At 29.0% G+C, this 17,699-nt stretch overlaps 1 protein-coding gene across 1 annotated transcript; it reads right to left on the reverse strand.

Moving 5' to 3' along the window:
- Positions 1–233: 233 nt before the first annotated feature.
- Positions 234–12,106, reverse strand: LOC143542933 (serine carboxypeptidase-like 13). Its single transcript, XM_077035390.1, has 5 exons — positions 11,995–12,106; positions 10,600–10,726; positions 678–791; positions 521–575; positions 234–338 (listed from the first exon to the last, which is right to left on the reverse strand). The coding sequence occupies exons 1-5, from the start codon at positions 12,104–12,106 to the stop codon at positions 243–245; spliced, it is 504 nt and encodes a 167-aa protein (XP_076891505.1). The 3' UTR covers positions 234–242.
- Positions 12,107–17,699: the final 5,593 nt, after the last annotated feature.

A 17,699-nucleotide genomic window follows, 5' to 3' on the forward strand; every position in this document is an offset into this window, starting at 1 on the left:
AGTGTCATTCCCCTCTAAGACAAATATTTAAAAAAGAAAAAAAAGGAAAAAACCGTAAACGTAAAAGACAATAAAAATGTATATTACTCAAAATATTTAGTTTGCTGTCCAGTAAAAAGAATAACCCACAAAGCATTTTATTTTACTAGAAAATCATGTTATTATACTTAAGGAAAACACAAGGACTGAACGTAAAAGTGGATTGTTTATGAATCACATTGATATTGTTTTGTGATTTTCAACTAAGAATCGCTTGAGTAAGTTTGTGAGGAAAACCATCCATATGCCAATACAAAAGATTCTTTAGGCTTCCAATATGCAACCGAATGACCTGCACCCTGTAAACACCGAATTCCATAGTACTACATTATATACTGATAAAAAGTTTAAAGTACTGCTATATCATATGCATTATTTCACTCGCACGTAATACTCTTTTATGATAAGTTGTTTTACTATGATTTAATTAAAAGTATAATACAACGAATTCAATACCGAAAATGATGGTGTATTTTCTTACCTTAATCGTTGCAAATGTCAATGAATAATTGTTTTGTGTGTATTTCATTACATATCTGCGTAAAGAAAAAAGAAAAAAAATCACTTGCGAAAGTTCATGAAAAATAAGTTCTCAAGAATGATAATATAAAACAAGTTCTATATTTAGAGAAGATCACCCTCCGACTGATTCACTAGCGTAAAACGGTTTCCATGGTTCTTCAACTTTGAGATTTAGAGAAGTTATCCATTCCTTGACTCCAACATATGGAAATACGCCATCATGATCTCCACTATAAATCAATAAACACATTTTATGCACGCGTGCGTACAAACACACATATAGGGTCTAGATCAAATACAAATGAAATTAACTTGCTAAACGTGAAAATCAAGTATAGTAATTATATATACAAGTAGAGTAATTATGTAATTAGATTATAGAGCAATTACATAATTACTCTATGATGTAATTACATAACTACTCTATGATGTAATTATATAATTACTCTACTTGTATATATAATTATCTACTTGATCCTCATGCTTAGCACATTAATTTCATTTGTGCGTTAACTTTCTCATATATATATATATATATACATATATAGTGTGTGAATCATGTACACTAAACTATGATTTAATTGCACTACACTATAATTACACTATAGTTGTATACATAATTATACTACTTGATTCGCACAGTTAGCACTTTAATTTAATTTGTATTTTATCCAAACCCCATATAGGATTGTGTTTCTTACAGAACTCCAAAACTTAAGAACTTTAAAAACTCTTCACAAACAATTATTTTTTTGAATTTTTTTTATACATAATTATTGTTAGAGGTAGTTTTACACGTGTGAATCACAATTAACAAGTTTACCTATGTGTAAAGTAACAAATCATATACAAATTTACATATGTGTAAAAAATTTAGATATGTTTAAAACTAATTTTCATGATTGTAATCGTAAATTATAAATGACAAAACTATCTTCAAATAGTATTAAATATTAATATGTAAAAATGATTGGTTATTAAGAGTTCGTAAAGTTATTAAATTATTTAATAGTTCTATATTGAAACTAATCATATATATAAAAGGGTTCAAATAAGAATAAAGAGTTTCCTAGGAATGGTAAGAACCAACAAATTTTTGACATTTGGCATTATAAATTGTGGTGAAAGAACAATTCTAGGAAACTATTTCGGTTATAATGATGAAAGAGTAATTCTATGAAACTATGTCGGTTATTGTAATTTTAAATCTCAATCATTGATTAACATGATCCAATGACTATGATTGATTCCTAGTCTTCCTTGGAAACTATTTATTTTTAGGATAACTCTTCCATATATATATATACACACACACACATACATATATATATATATATATATATATATAGAAAAGGGTTCAAATAAAAAGAAGTTGTTTCCTAAGAATGGTAAGAACCAATAAAATTTTGACATTTGGCATTAAAACCTATGGTGAAAGAATAGTTCTAGGAAACTATGTCGGTTATAATGGTGAAAGAGTAATTCTATGAAACTATGACGGTTTTTGGTAAATTTAAATCTCAACCATTGATTGATATGATCCAATGGCTATTTCTTAGTCTTCCTAGGAAACTACTTATTTTTAGGATAACCCTCCCCTATATATATATAGAAAATGGTTAAAATAAAAAGACATAGTTTTGTAGGAAGAGTATGAATGACATAATATTTAGAGTTATGAAACTATGTAACCTAAATCCTATATCTTAGGAAACTATTTGATAGTTTAAAAACTATCAATCTCAACTACTAGATCATAGATCTAATGGCTTAGATTTATTCTTACTCTTTCTAGTAAACTATTTCTTTTTATTATAACTCAGCCCATTATATATATATATATATATATATATATATATATATATATATAGAGAGAGAGAGAGAGAGAAATGTTGAAATAAAAAATAATTGTTTTGTGAGAAGTGTGAGAATACTATAAAATAAAGTATACCACCTAAATAGGACATTATACCATGTAAATAGAAAACTATACAATTTTTAGAAACTATCAATCTCAACCACTATATCCTATATCCAAGAGTCTACATCTATTTTTATGTTTCTCACAAAACTATTGTTTTTACGTATGTATGTATATATCTATCTATCTATTCTAATAAATGACTACCCACTTTTGCCACTTGTCACTCTCATAGCTCTCTTCCTCTTTTTTTCAACATTTCAATATTGATCCTTATATTTTAAGTCATTTCAATATATAAATTGAAGTTTATTTTTCTTGAATGTAAATCCTATTCGATTCATTTATTAACATTAATGGCGAAAGATAATAAAATAAGGAAATATAAAAATTGAGGTTGCAAACCTATTAAAATAAAATTTTAAAATCATAGGTAATTAAAATCAAAGTAAACTATAACTTGTTTTTAAACTGAGATTTGAGTAGCAATGCATAATTTTTTTATATAAGACTGGTTTCAAATTTGGATTTAAAATTTTCTCATATGTATTTGAACTCAGGAAAATGTGTATTTTCTTAATTTTCTCCAACCATTCTATATAAATATTGCAAACATAAAGAATACATTTTATATATATCTCGGTGTTTAACATTAAATCATTGAAGTTGAATATAATAATTATAATCCATATGAATAGCGATTTACTATATGAACTATCTATCATTTATTTATATGACTTTTTTGTATAGTATAAAAGGTTAGCAACAAGAAGATCAATATTTAACTTTCAATATTTTCTTTCATGACTCAAGACAAAAGTGCTATAGAAACATATATTTTATGACTTGATTTATACTTTTTTATACATTCAAGTATATTAAATTTAATATGCCTTATAAGACAAATTACTTAATTAAAGGCATTCAATTTTTTAAACAAAAAAATCTGTTTCAATCCCTTTCCACTATTTTCGCTTTTCAAAAATCATTTATGATATGAAAACCTAGAATACCGTTTTCATCAGTTATTCATTCAAATCATTTTAATATTATATTACTTAGTAATCTTATTTTTAGACAAATACAATGATTTGAGGTTATGTTAGTGTTACATGTTGAGTAGTAGATAATTAAAGTGTCTGTTATAGTTTATATTCAAAATAATAAAATTATACACAATTTTAAAAAAAAAAGAATTTACTGTTATTTGAACATGACTTTAAGGTTAGTATGTTTTTGTCATTTTCCATTCATAAAAAATGAAACAAATCATTTTGTTATTATATTTAAATTTTGGGTTTTATATGTTTTTTGATTATACAATTGTTAATTTTAATATATAAAATTAATTAAAATTTGTCATATGCAGAATATTAATAACAACAAATAATTTATCATTATTAATCAATTTCTGATTTAAAGATTCTAAGGATGATTATATATCAAAGTTCAGGTAATCTGTTTTTTTAGATGATCGATTTTGTTTTTTGGATAAACATGAGCAAATGATCTCAAATGACATCATACATATTAATTGAGCAAAATGTATACTATTTTATGTGTATGAATATTTTTTTGTTAGTTTCATAGATAAATATTATAATTTATCTAGGGTCGCGATATGTACTTGAATAACCTTATTTGTCACACAGACAACTATACATGGCTATATCAAGAGTTATAAGTAGACATATATGTTACCTTATAAAGAGTACAAGCAGGCATGGAATAAAGATTCTGATTTTTGATAAACAATGTATACCAACCAATACAATCACAAATGTAGTGTACAAGGAAGGTTTTACTCCATCTGTACAATTAAAAGTGTCAATGTTTCTTTTTTGTTTGTCCCATTACAAATATGCCCTTTCAAAATTTATTAGTAAATTTTCAAATTTACCCTTAAACACACACAATTAACATTAATAACCAATATTAATGGACCCAATTTTCAAGGGCATTATTGCCATTTGATAAGCAAGAAAAGTAATCATTCAATCTACCTTAAACTTTGTGTTTTTCAAAGCATAACACTTCTAATGGGACGGAGGGAGTACTTATTTGTAACATATTTGTGTAATCTTAGTTATGTAATTTCTGTAATTTTCATAAAAATTGTAATTGTATTAACAATATATGATCATTTTGTTGACAGTAATTCACTTAATGGTTAAAGTTTAAAATTTAATCAATTATCCCTGTAGTACACGGGCCTCAATCTAGTGTATATATATGTATATATATATATATATGTATATATATATACATATATGTATATATATATACATATATGTATATATATATACATATATGTATATATGTACATATGTATATATGTACATATGTATATATATATACATATATGTATATATGTACATATGTATATATATGTACATATGTATATATATATACATATGTATATATATATACATATGTATATATATATACATATGTATATATATGGGGAGAGATAATTTGAGAACTTGATGAGTTGTAAGAACTTTAAGAACTCAATATGGACCACACATTTAATTAAATGGGTATAGAACATGTGACTAAGAATAAATCTGATTAAAAACTCAATCAGCAGAGAGAATAAAGATTTTTGATGATTACACAAGTTTAAATGTTAGTTACACATGTGTAATAAGTCGATTCGGTGCGTAAAAGAATACTGTAATTTTTTCTACGTTACTTACACTTAAGTATTACATATGTGTAAAAAAAATTTAAAAAATTGTTACGTTGAATTCTTTCGAGTTCTTAAATCTCAAAGTGGTTCTCAAAAGAAATCGATCATATATATATATATATATATATATATATGGGGCAGGTTTAGTAGGGAACTCAAAAAAAGTGAGGAACTGTGAACTCTTTTTTTGCATCCAAAAAAATATTACCAAGCTCGATTTTACATGTAAATTTTAGTTTTAGCCTAAAACTTTTTCGACTTTTTGCTTATAAAAACATGTAGAAAACATTTCAATATAAAATAATTTTGTAAAAAGAAATTTTTGTTTACCTTTATTTTAACTAAAAATAACTTTTAAATGAAAATGGCTTTTACGTGTGTTTATATGTAAAAGCTATAAAAAAGTATTATGTAAAAATGTGTTTTTACATAAAAGTGAATTATTTTTAGTATTTTTTATATATGTAAAATGAACTACTTTACTTGTAAAGTGAAGAGTTTTTTCCCATTATTTTTGAGTTCTCTCTTAATCCTTTATATATATATATATATATATATATATATGGTAGGGTTAACGTAAAAAATAATAGTTTTATGAAAAGCATAAGAATAGATGTATACCATTGGATATGATCTAGTGGTTTAGATTGGTAGTTTTCTTAAAGTTGTATAGTTTCCTATTTGCATGATATAGTGTCATATTTAGATGGTATATTTTATTTTAAAGCTTTATCACACTTCTCACAAAACAATTGTGTTTTATTTGAACCATTTCTCTCTCTCTCTCTCTCTCTCTATATATATATATATATATATATGTATATTTATGGAAATGATCAAGAGAGAACTCCTCTTTAGAGAGAGAACTAAAGAACTGATAATTAAATATTTTTAATTTAATTAAAAAAAATTAATTTTTTTTCTTTCAACTTTTTATATGTTGTTATTCTTCACCACAAAAAATATAAAAATTAAAAAATTTTGAAAAAAAATATTGTTGTAATGCATATATGCAATACATCGACTTTTTATAATGCATATGTGCAATAATATGCATTTTGATATTTGAAATATTGTTAAATAGCATATATGGAATTGTTTGTGTTGTATATTTGCAATATAATTATATTATATACAAAAATAAATAAAAATCGATACAGTGCATATGTGCATTAGTGTTGTATTACATATATGCGCTAGTGTGTTTTGCATACAATTATTAGTGTTATATTTTCATATATTCAATAGTGTGCATTATATAATTCATTTCTGTTGTATTATATGCAATAAAACACTATTTTATATATGCAATATACATTAATGCACATATACATTACATCCTCAGCTTTTTTAGGGCCAATATCATCTTATTAGAAAGAGGATAGAATAATAATCGCAAAATATTATTTTTAAAAAAAGTTAAAAATAATTCTTTAATAGTTCTCCAGTTCTTTCTTTAAAAGGAGTTTTCTCTAGATTTCACCCATATATATATACGGTAAGGATCCTAAGATAACCCTTTGGAAATTGAGAATTTTGAGAACCATTTTGAGCCACACAATAAAAACCTTTAAAAAATATTTAAAAAAATTATAAAATCAAAAATCAAAAATTTTAAAAAAGTAAAAAAACCAAAATTCTTATACTTAATTCCGGTTTCATAAAAAAACTTCGTACTAGACACATGTGTATAATTTCATTTAATCTCTAGTTACGTAATGTACACATATGTACATTATCATTTACCTTAAATTGTGCATATGTGTATAAAAAACATGTATGTACATATTATACATATCTGTATAATTTAGCTAAACCGAGACATTGTTTTATGAAACTGGGATGATAAATAAGATTTTTGATTTTTTTATTTCTTTCATTTTTGCCTTTTTTATGTTTTATGATTTTTTTAATTTTTGACTTTTTTGTGATCTAAAATGGTTTTCAAAGTTCTCAATTTCAAAATAATTCTCACATAATCCTGATCCTATATATATATATATATATATATATATATATATAGAGAACTCCAGCTTAGAAAGAACATTAGAGAACTAATAAAGAAGTATTTATAATTTAATTAAAAAACAATTTTTTCCTTTCATCCTTCTTATATCACCACAAAAAAATATAAAAATAAAAAAAAATTCTCGTTGTAATGCATACATTCAATACATTGACTTTTTTATTATACATATGTGCATTAGTATGTATTTTGATATGTGAAATAGTGTCGAATAACCTATATGCAGTTGTTTGCATTGTATATTTGCAATAGTGTTATATTATATACAAAGGTAAAAAATCGATATACTGCATATGTGCATTAGTGTTGTATTTCATAAATTTAAGCCATGTGATCTAGGATCTAGTGGTTAGGATTGATAGTTTTAAAAAACCGTATAGTTTCCTATTTACATGGTATAGTATCCTAATTAGGTTGTGTGCTTTATTTTAAAGTCTTCTCAAACTTCTCACAAAACAATTGTTTTTTATTTGAACCCTTATATATATATATATATATATATATATATATATATATATATATATAGGGGTAATTCCTAAAATAGTTCTCAAGATGAGAGAGAAATCCTAAATAGTCCAAAAGTTTTTAATTCCAAAAATAGTCCCTGGAAACCTATCTTCAACATGACATTGGTATTCGTGACGTGAGATTTGGTTAGCCACTCATAGATTGACACGTGTAAAATTAACGTGAAAGTTACAAAGAAATCCGTCTGCGCCGATAGTTTTCAAGCCAAAATCATTTTCTCAGAAATTCATCTCATCCGACGCATTTCATGTGAATTTCGTCTCCTACGAGAAATTTAAAAAAAGTTGCAAAAAAAAAGATACTTTTCCAATGAATTTAGTCTTGTTAGATATTTTTCAAAAGAGTTTAAAAAAACGATAATTTCCCAATAAATTTAATCTCCTCAGATTATTTTCATAAAATTTTAAAAATCCTATGTGAGGGTTAAATGGCAAGTGTTAAGAATGTGGTGGGTGGTGGCGGTTGATGATGGCGGTGGGTGGTGGTGGTGGACGATGGCGGTGGGTGGTGGTGGTTGATGATGGCGGTGGGTGATGGTGGTGAGTGATGGCGGTGGGCGGTGGTGGTTGATGATGGCGGTGGGCGGTGGTGGTTGATGATGGCGGTGGGCGGTGGTGGTGCATGGTGGTGGTGGGTGGTGGATATGATTTTCAAAAAAGTTTTATAGACAACTATTCTTTTTATGCAAAAAAAGATAACTTTTATCTAAAAACCATCGAATTTAAATAATTTGTAACAAAATCCATCTTTTATGACAACTCTTATTTTTATGCAAAAAAAGACGAAGTTCATCTGAAATGCGTCGGAGAATATGAGTTTATGAGAAAATCATTTTGGCTTGAAAACTACCGGCACAGACAGATTTCTTTGTAACTTTCACGTTAACTTTACACGTGTCAATATGTGAGTGGTTAACCAAATCTCATGTCACGAATACCAATGTCACGTTGGAGATAGGTTTCCAGGGACTATTTTGAGAATTTAAAACTTTTGGACTATTTAGGATTTCTCTCTCATCTTGAGGACTATTTTGGGAATTATCCCATATATATATATATATATATATATAGGAGGGATATTTTGAGAACATTGATGAGTTGTAAGAACGTTAAGAAACTCAATATGGACCACACATTTAATTAAATGAGTATGGAATATGTGGCTGAGAATAAATCTGATTACAAAATTAATCAGGAGAGAGAATAAATATTTTTGATGATTACACAAATTTAAATGTTAGTTACACATGTGTAATAAGTCGATTCGGTGTGTAAAAAATACTGTATTTTTTTTTACATTACTTACACTTACATATTACATAAGTGTAAAACCAAATTAAAAAAAAAATTGTTACGTTGAGTTCTTTCGAGTTATTAAAAACTCAAAGTGGTTCTAAAAAGATCATATATATATATGTGTATATATAGTTATGTTCCTTACGTAAATCTAAAACTTAAGAACTTTAAAAACTCTTAACAACCAACTATTTTTTGATTTTTTTATATTATTATTGTTACTGAGTAGTTTTAACGTATTTTATATAAAATTTTGTGATTACATGTATGAATCATAAGTTTACTTATGTGTAAATTAACAAACAGATACAAATTTACATGTATAAGAAAATTTATATATTAGTTAAAACTAATATTTATAATTGTAATCGTAAATATAAATAATATAAGTGACAAGACTATTCTCAAATAGTATTCAATATTAATAGGTAAAAAAATTAAAAAAACAATTGATTGTTAAGACTTCTTAAAATTGATACTTATCCTATATATACATATATAATAATTTCAGAACTTGAAAGAAGACATAATAGCAAAAATATTCTTTTATGTTTTCATAGTTTTTTAATGGTTGTTCTTTACCAAACTAAATGCCAGAATTCATTCTTTATATTTCAAACCCTATCATGTCCTTTAACATTAATACAATTAATTTTATCTATTAATTTGAACATGTGCATGACATAATGTGATAGGGTTCCGAAACATAAAGAATGATTTCTTGCATTTAGGTTGTTAAAGGGAAACCATTGAAAAGTCGTGAATATATAAAGGACTAGTTTTACTATTCTGTCTCGAAAAAACTCCGTTTAACAATATATTTTTTTTTGTAAACTTTCGTATGCATTATAAGTAAGTTATATCCATAGCATTTGCATTACAGCATAAATAGTAAATGTTTAATATTTAGATAATGTAAAGGTTTGTTACATCTATGTTAAAATTTGATTTACGTAAAAAAAATTTCATAGATGTAACTCACATATAATCAATCAAGGTTGTAAAAGTCGCTAGGCGGACCCTAGGCGCTTGACTGGGGATTGGGTGTACTCGGGGAGTACTCGGACATGGTAAATATAAAGAAAATTAATTTTTGGATATTATGTATATGTCAAATATAATAAGTTTACTAATATTTATAACAAAATAGGTGAATATCAATATAAATAAAAGAAATACATTTTTAAACAATAAAATAATCTAAAAATTACTAATCGTTAATTAAAAAATGATATTTGTTCGTTAATATTATTGAAACACAAATTTTTTTGTATTTTTTGATTCAAAATCGGTCCAAGTTCACCGATAAGATGTGGTTATGGCTGAGATTGACCACATTTGACCGATTCTTAGTAACTAGACGGATTTACAGAAACTCGTCTCGAAGACATACCTTGTAGCGAGTACTCGACCTTATAATTCTACTTCTACAACATTGCATATAATACATAAAAAAATTATATTTGTTAATTTAGTTATTTCAAGTTCTTATAACTTAAGTGAGTTGTCAAAAATATCATCCCTATGTATATTGAATTTTTAATTAAAGTGTGGGAGGGAGGGTTTGTTACATTACCTGACGATCAAAGCTCGACAATTTTTACTCGCAAGTTTCTCATGATAAGAGTAACTACTAAATATATCATAACTGTAACTAGGGGTGTTAATCGGGTCAATCCAATCGGGTTTCGGGTTAATCAGGTCTGGTTAGTCAGGTTTTCCATAAAAAATATCTAACCCGCAACCCGACCCTATTAAGGTTCTGGTTAGTCGGGTTTGGGTTATTCGGGTTTCGGGTTTGTCGGGTCGGGTTAGTCGGGTTAATCGGGTTAACCATGTTACTTTATAATTTTAAGTTGTTTTATCATTTATGTGTTTGTAACTTGTAGGTTGCAAAATTTCTCATTCCATTTAATTTTTAATTTCTTTTACAAGTAATTATCTTATAATTTCACATATAAACTTATAAATGAACCGAACGAACATGAACAAAGGCGCCGCATTCTTTCATTTAACTTTTAACGAACACGACACAAACACTTAATCGAACAAATATTTGTGTTCATGATCATTCATTTAAAATATAAACAAAGAATTCACGAACATAAATGAACATAATTAAACAAAGATAAACAAATATGAAGGAACATAAATGTATATACATTAACGAACACAAACATACATTAATAAACATAAATGAACACATTTAAATAAACACAAACAAACAAATATAAAAATATTAGGGTGATATAATTACTAAATGCAAATAATATTTAATAATTTGCTATTAATATGTAAACGAACATGAACAAATGTAAACAAACTTAAATGAACGATCATAAAAAATCATTCACAAACATAGATGAACGAGTGAAATATGTGCTCATGCTCGTTCGTTTATTTAAATGAACACAACGTAAATGAAACATTATTGTTTTTATAGTGCTTATTTCACCTTTTAATCATTGTATATAAAGTTAAGTATCCCCACTAAACGGGTTATTCGGGTTAACCCGAAACCCGACTTTTTCTCAAAAATAAACCCGAAAAACCCGACCCTATTAACAATTCGGGTTATTCGGGTTGACCCGATTTAACCTGACCCGAATTTACTTATTAAGGGTTCTGGTCGGGTTGGGTTAATTGGGTTCGGGTATTTTGGACACCCCTAACTGTAACAATCTGTGTCATTCTTTCCTTGTTTGTAATGAAGGTGTAGTTAATTATCCCCACTTCTCTAACCTTTTGATATTTAAATTTTTAAAATGAGATACAATGATAGTTCACGTTCAATTATTTCTACAAGAAAAAAACTTGATTGCGCACTCGATTAATGCTGAGAGTCTATTGTACAATTTCCGTATTCGCCCATTCATTTACGGCTAAAATGTCAGTCTAAAAGAATAACAAACAAAGGTTCAATTCATTAGTTGTAAAAACATAAGGTTCCCAAATCATAAATATAACTTACATACTCTTAGAGCCTGTTTGGTTCTCAGAATGTTTTGAAAGGAATTCAAAACTGAATTAGAATTAGAATTAGAATTAGAATTTGAAATAGAAATAGAAAGAAATCCTCTCATATTGTATGTGATGTTTGGTTGGGAACTTTAAATAAGGAATTGGAAAATAGAAAAACAATTTTCAAATTACTAGATTAGCCTTATCATCAAATCTTGACACCCTCTTTGCTATTGTATTGTTCAAGATGTGAAGGTTATGGTTGTCCAATCAAGGTTTTTTCCATTTTAATTTATATTTTTATGTATTATTAAAAAAAATAAAAAATAATAGTTGTGTAATGAAGGAAAGAGCTGACTAAGACGTCACGTGTCACACAAACTTTTATGTGCTTAGACTACTCTCATTGACAATCTCATAATGAGATTGGTGGATCCAAAGTTAATAAAAAATAAAAAAGAAAATAAAGCAATCTAGATTGGCAATCTGGGTTGGTGGAGCAAACCTAGATTGCAATCCAAACTAATCCCCAATATCAATTAACTTTTAATATTCGAACAAAAAATAATAATTAAATACACGATATTTCTTTAAAAAAATTATGAACATTTCGACACAAATTTTATTAAAAACGGACTTCGTTAAAAAATTCTTTTTTTAAGTTGGGATAGGTTGTGAATGTGTGTAAAAGATTGAGACTGGTTAAATTATGTAGATTGAGGAGAGACAAATTAATTTTATAATGTGAGATTGAGATTGTAAGATTGTGAATGAGTATAGTCTTAGTTACCACTACACATGATCTAATGAATGTTAAAACTTGACTGATGTGGAATTAATTCCAAATCCAATTCTATTTGTGCCAACCAAGGTTGATTTCTTATGGAATTAATTCCAATTCTGCATTTAATTCCTACGAATTTCACTAATCAAACGAGCCCTAAGGATAGGAACCCAAGACTGACACTGGCTCGTTATTTGTTACCAAAGTTGTTCATACTTTTTGTTGGAGTTGTAAACGAACCAAACGTTCAATTAACAGTTCATGAAATGTTCGGCCAGAAGGTCATTTATGTTCGTCCGTTTAATAAATGAACGAACATAAACAAGAGATTTATTTCATTTGATTACTTAAACAAATGAACATGAACAGAGCCCCCGCTCATTCGATTGCGTTCGTGAACGTTCGGTAGTGTGTACATAAACGTTTGTTCATGTATGTTGCTCATGAATGGTGTTTTGTACCTTTATATATGTTATATAAACGTATTATTCTTTAATTTATTACCCCTAATATATAATAGTAACCATATTTTCATCTTGTATTTACATTGTTCCCGTTTTCTTCCTCATTATTCACATAGATAATTACATCGACCTCAATTTCTGGATTCTGCTGATTCTATATGTGTTCGTTTGTGTTGTGAGTTGTTCGTGAACAAGTTTATTTCCTTAATTAACAAAACAAACATATAATATCGTTCGGTAAATATTTGTGAACACATATAACACAAACATGATCAAGGTCATATACTTGTCCGTTTGGTTTGTGTTCAGCTCTACTATTTGAAATATTAACATAAGGATTTTGGAATAGGAAAATTCTAAAGAAAAGAACAAAAAGGAATAAAAAACTTTTAATTTCGTGAGTAATCAAATAATTCTGAGTAAACGTTAACAAAACCTCCAAATATTTTGTTTTAAAAAGCCATCCAAGATATGTGGAAGGGTCATCTAACTAAATCCAAAGATAGAGCAACTAATTATATCCTTTTAGCACAAATTCACACCACATATGAGATGGACCCTAAAATTCTAACTAGGCAAACTAATTTTCTCCTTTTTAAGTACAGTTTACTTATGAAGTTAGAATTATGCCTTTTTACTTAGCAGCTGTTTGGTTTATTCATATTTGAATGAGTCTTCAGATCTGAATGAGTCTTTGTCTCATTTAGCAACAACAATAAGTCTGAATGATTCATACATAATTTTAACCATTCAGATATTTTTTCTGTTTGAAAGCAAACAGTCTGAAGTCTGAATGAATAAGATGTTTACATCTGAATGGAACATTCAGATGTAAACAAACAACCCCATAAGGTTTATCTAGGGTTGTTTATAAATCTTCTTATAAATCATTAAGAGGCTTAATGAATTATTACAGATGTTTTTTTTGTTGAACTAAACACACTAGTAACCTCTTAATATAATTATTAACACGCTACAAATAGCCCCTTATAAATTCAAAGAAGTAGTACTTGATAATATCAACATTGTAAAGGTCTCTCACATAAAGAGAGAAGAAAGGTAAATGAATATATAAGGCATAGAGGGAGATATTACTTCACAATCCAACGTTGGATCACTTTCATCACAAAATGGTTCCAGAATGCAGTCCAAATTAATACGTCTTGTACACTGCAAGTTTAGATTTCTAGCATTGCATCATCTTCAAAAATATTGTATGTTTTGATATTTATGTTCATAACTCTCACCTCTTCGTAACTTTGAAGACTGTTTCTACAGGCTACGTTGGTCGACTCAGTGTCCAGATAATTACCATGACAATTATCTATGGCTGACTACAAATCAAATCGCCATACATAAGGCTAAGTAATCCAAAATATAGCCATTTTATATTGCTAAAGTAGAAAGATCACCTGGTAAACTTCATCTGATATGAATGCCACACGATGTGCAAATTCAAGTCTTGAATTAAAATCAGTAAACTTATTTTTGAGCGGACTGTTAAGTATGTAGCCCTGGATATATATTAAAGAACATTACAAATAATTATATATTCTTATTTCTAAAAGTATATGATGGATGATGCGGTATCCTGTTTTGATAAGGGGCTTCGAGAAGCCATCGAAGATATAGTTGTATGTGGAGGCCCGTTCTTTGGTGATCTTCATTGGCGACTTGCATCTTTACCGATACTCTTGGGGGGTTTAGGCCTTCTTTCGGCTCATGATGTTGGGGTCTACGCTTTTGTAGCGTCGAGGGCTCAGTCTTGAAAGCTACAGAATCACATCTTAAGGAATAGTGGGGTTGTCGACCTGGACTCAGACTACGTGCAGGCCCTGGAACGCCTAAATGGCGCTCTCCCAGACTTTGACATGGTGGTTTTTCTAATAAGGACACCGCCCCACCAAAGCCTCAAAAAACTTTGGCGAATGCCCTTTTTGGCAAAATCGCTCAGAGCTTGGAAGAAGTTTTTGGATTGTCCCCCCGACAGAAGGCGGTTATTGAATGCTTACAAGGTCCTCATGCCCAAGATTTTCTGACCGTTATCCCGATTGATGGCTTGGGTCAAAGCATGTCTGCGGTCGAGTATAGGGCCATTCTTAAGTACCGTTTGATGATCCCAATGTACCCAGAAGACGAAACATGTCCGATCTGCCGTAAGGCTTGCCTGGATAAATTCGGAGATCATGCGGTTCATCGGCACTCGAAGAACAAGGTATATCAGGGGCAAACTTGCGAGGCTCACAATTCAATCGTGTCTTAACTGTCGGCTCAAAGTACAGCGTGCAAAAGTTACAAAGTTCATCTACAAGATATGACTCAACAATAGAACCTTTGACCCTTGCCTTTTTTCGAATCGTTCTTTTCAGTCTCCCCAACTTCCTAAAAGTTGAAATGAAAATAATGTTAGCAATTATATAACATTTTTATATGTCTAAAGAGTAATTCGTTTAACTTAAAACGGCTACCTCTCATACGGATACATCCATCTGAACTGCACAGGACCATCATCACTTCCATCATTCCCACCTGGTCCCTCCTCACGCTTAGAATCCGAATCTTCATGGATCCAGCGATCATTGTCAGGACATACATATTCTGGATTAAACAAATGACCAATCAACCATTTGGTCCTAGGTGTCTCCTTTCGATAGATCTTCATTCTCCGTAAAGTATCTGCCGTCATGTGATCTAGTTCCAATACATCATTAACCAACGTTTGATCAATGACCAAATTTGGAATCAAGTCTTGAATAATTAATTGGAGGAAACGTGGATACATTAAGAACTTCTTCTTTTGAATTGTTTGAAGACATTGTTCCTTAAGATGATAGAAGATCATCTCTGAGAAGTTAAACGGCTTGTTAAGGACCAATGAAACGAAATCTGACTGTAACATGATCCGACACTCATCAAAACCACCTTTACGACCTCCCAAGCAATGGATCGACACATGCATTAGATACTTGTAAGTTGGACACAAGCCATTCTTGTTGTACATAGAATCACCAATATCACGTCCGTAGAATACACGACGAAGTAAACCCTTGATCACTTCCTTGTTAAATTCACAAGGATTGTCAATTTATCTCCAAATTGAAGTACACGTCGGATCACATCAATATCAACAGTGATAGGTGTTTGGTTGATTGTGGCTGTGATGTGGTTCTCAACTTCAATGTATCTCACCGTATTCCAGAATTGACGAATGATGCTCAGATAAACCTTAGGCCGAGCAGTCACAGCAAAGTTGATAACTGATCGTCTAAGAAATGCTAAAAAATCCCCAAACACATCTTCATCGGCAAAGTTTGTACCGACAAAGGCACAAACGTTTTGATGTGTATCAAATGGAAGAAAAGGAACATCCTGAGCTTGTAGATCTTGTGGTGCATCAATTGGCGGATCTTGAGCGACGTTATCAGCCATTGAACTGTATAAATAAACCCGAAGAATAGTGACAATTATAAATATTAATACTTATATAATAAATAAATAAAAATTTTATAGTTTAACTTAATAATTTTAAATTAAAAAACCATGTCATTCGTTAAGAAACAGGATTCTTTAAATAATATAACGAATCATCTGATTCGCTATCAAGTAAATAAATGACGAATTAAGAATTAGCGAATTAATTATGATCTGGTAACGAACTAACCTCTAGTTCGTTATACTTTACAAATATCAAAATGATTCGTTAGAAACATTGATTCGCTCATTCTAATTCGTTTGAATTGCTTAACGAATTGGACACGAATTAGTTCCAATTCGCTAAGCATAATGAATGGCCTTCACAGCTTAATATTTGACTTCTCTGGTTAAGGTTAAAATTAACCAAGAACACCAAAAGTCAAAAGTGCAACTCTGATATCGATTACCCCATAATCATCGATGAATATCCGAAGAGATGACCATAAAGATCTCGGAAACCCATAGCGACTCAAATGGTATCGATTTGAGGTTCTTATACATAGAATAAGTTAAAGAAGTTAGGGTTTTAACCAAATGATAGAAACCCGATAGTCAAAATTCATAATTAACCCAACAATCGTCAATCAAAATATGATTAAAGATCATCATGGATCTCAAAAATCCATTCCGATTACAATGACATCAAAAAGAGATTAAGTAACATAGGATTAAGCACACCGATGAAGGTTTATGTGAACCTCAAACACCCGATAACAAAACACCATAATTAACCTATCAAATCTGACATTCTTGACAAAAACCACAAAGATGTGATCATCTATACCTTGGTAACACAGTGGTATGATCAAAAGTACAAGATTCAAAGATCGAAAAATTAGTGAAAAATTGAGCAGCGTAACAGAGTGAAGAAGAAGAAGATGACTAGTAGGACGGTTCGTATGCACACCGTCCTATATACACTAACACAGCACGATTCCCAACGTAACGAATCAGATGATTTATTTGAATTTTGAATTAACGAATCAGGTGATT

This window comes from Bidens hawaiensis, unplaced genomic scaffold (genome assembly GCF_021521415.1).
Source record: "Bidens hawaiensis isolate Kalapana, Puna unplaced genomic scaffold, B.hawaiensis_p1.1 tig00013005_1, whole genome shotgun sequence".
Lineage (NCBI taxonomy): Eukaryota > Viridiplantae > Streptophyta > Magnoliopsida > Asterales > Asteraceae > Bidens > Bidens hawaiensis.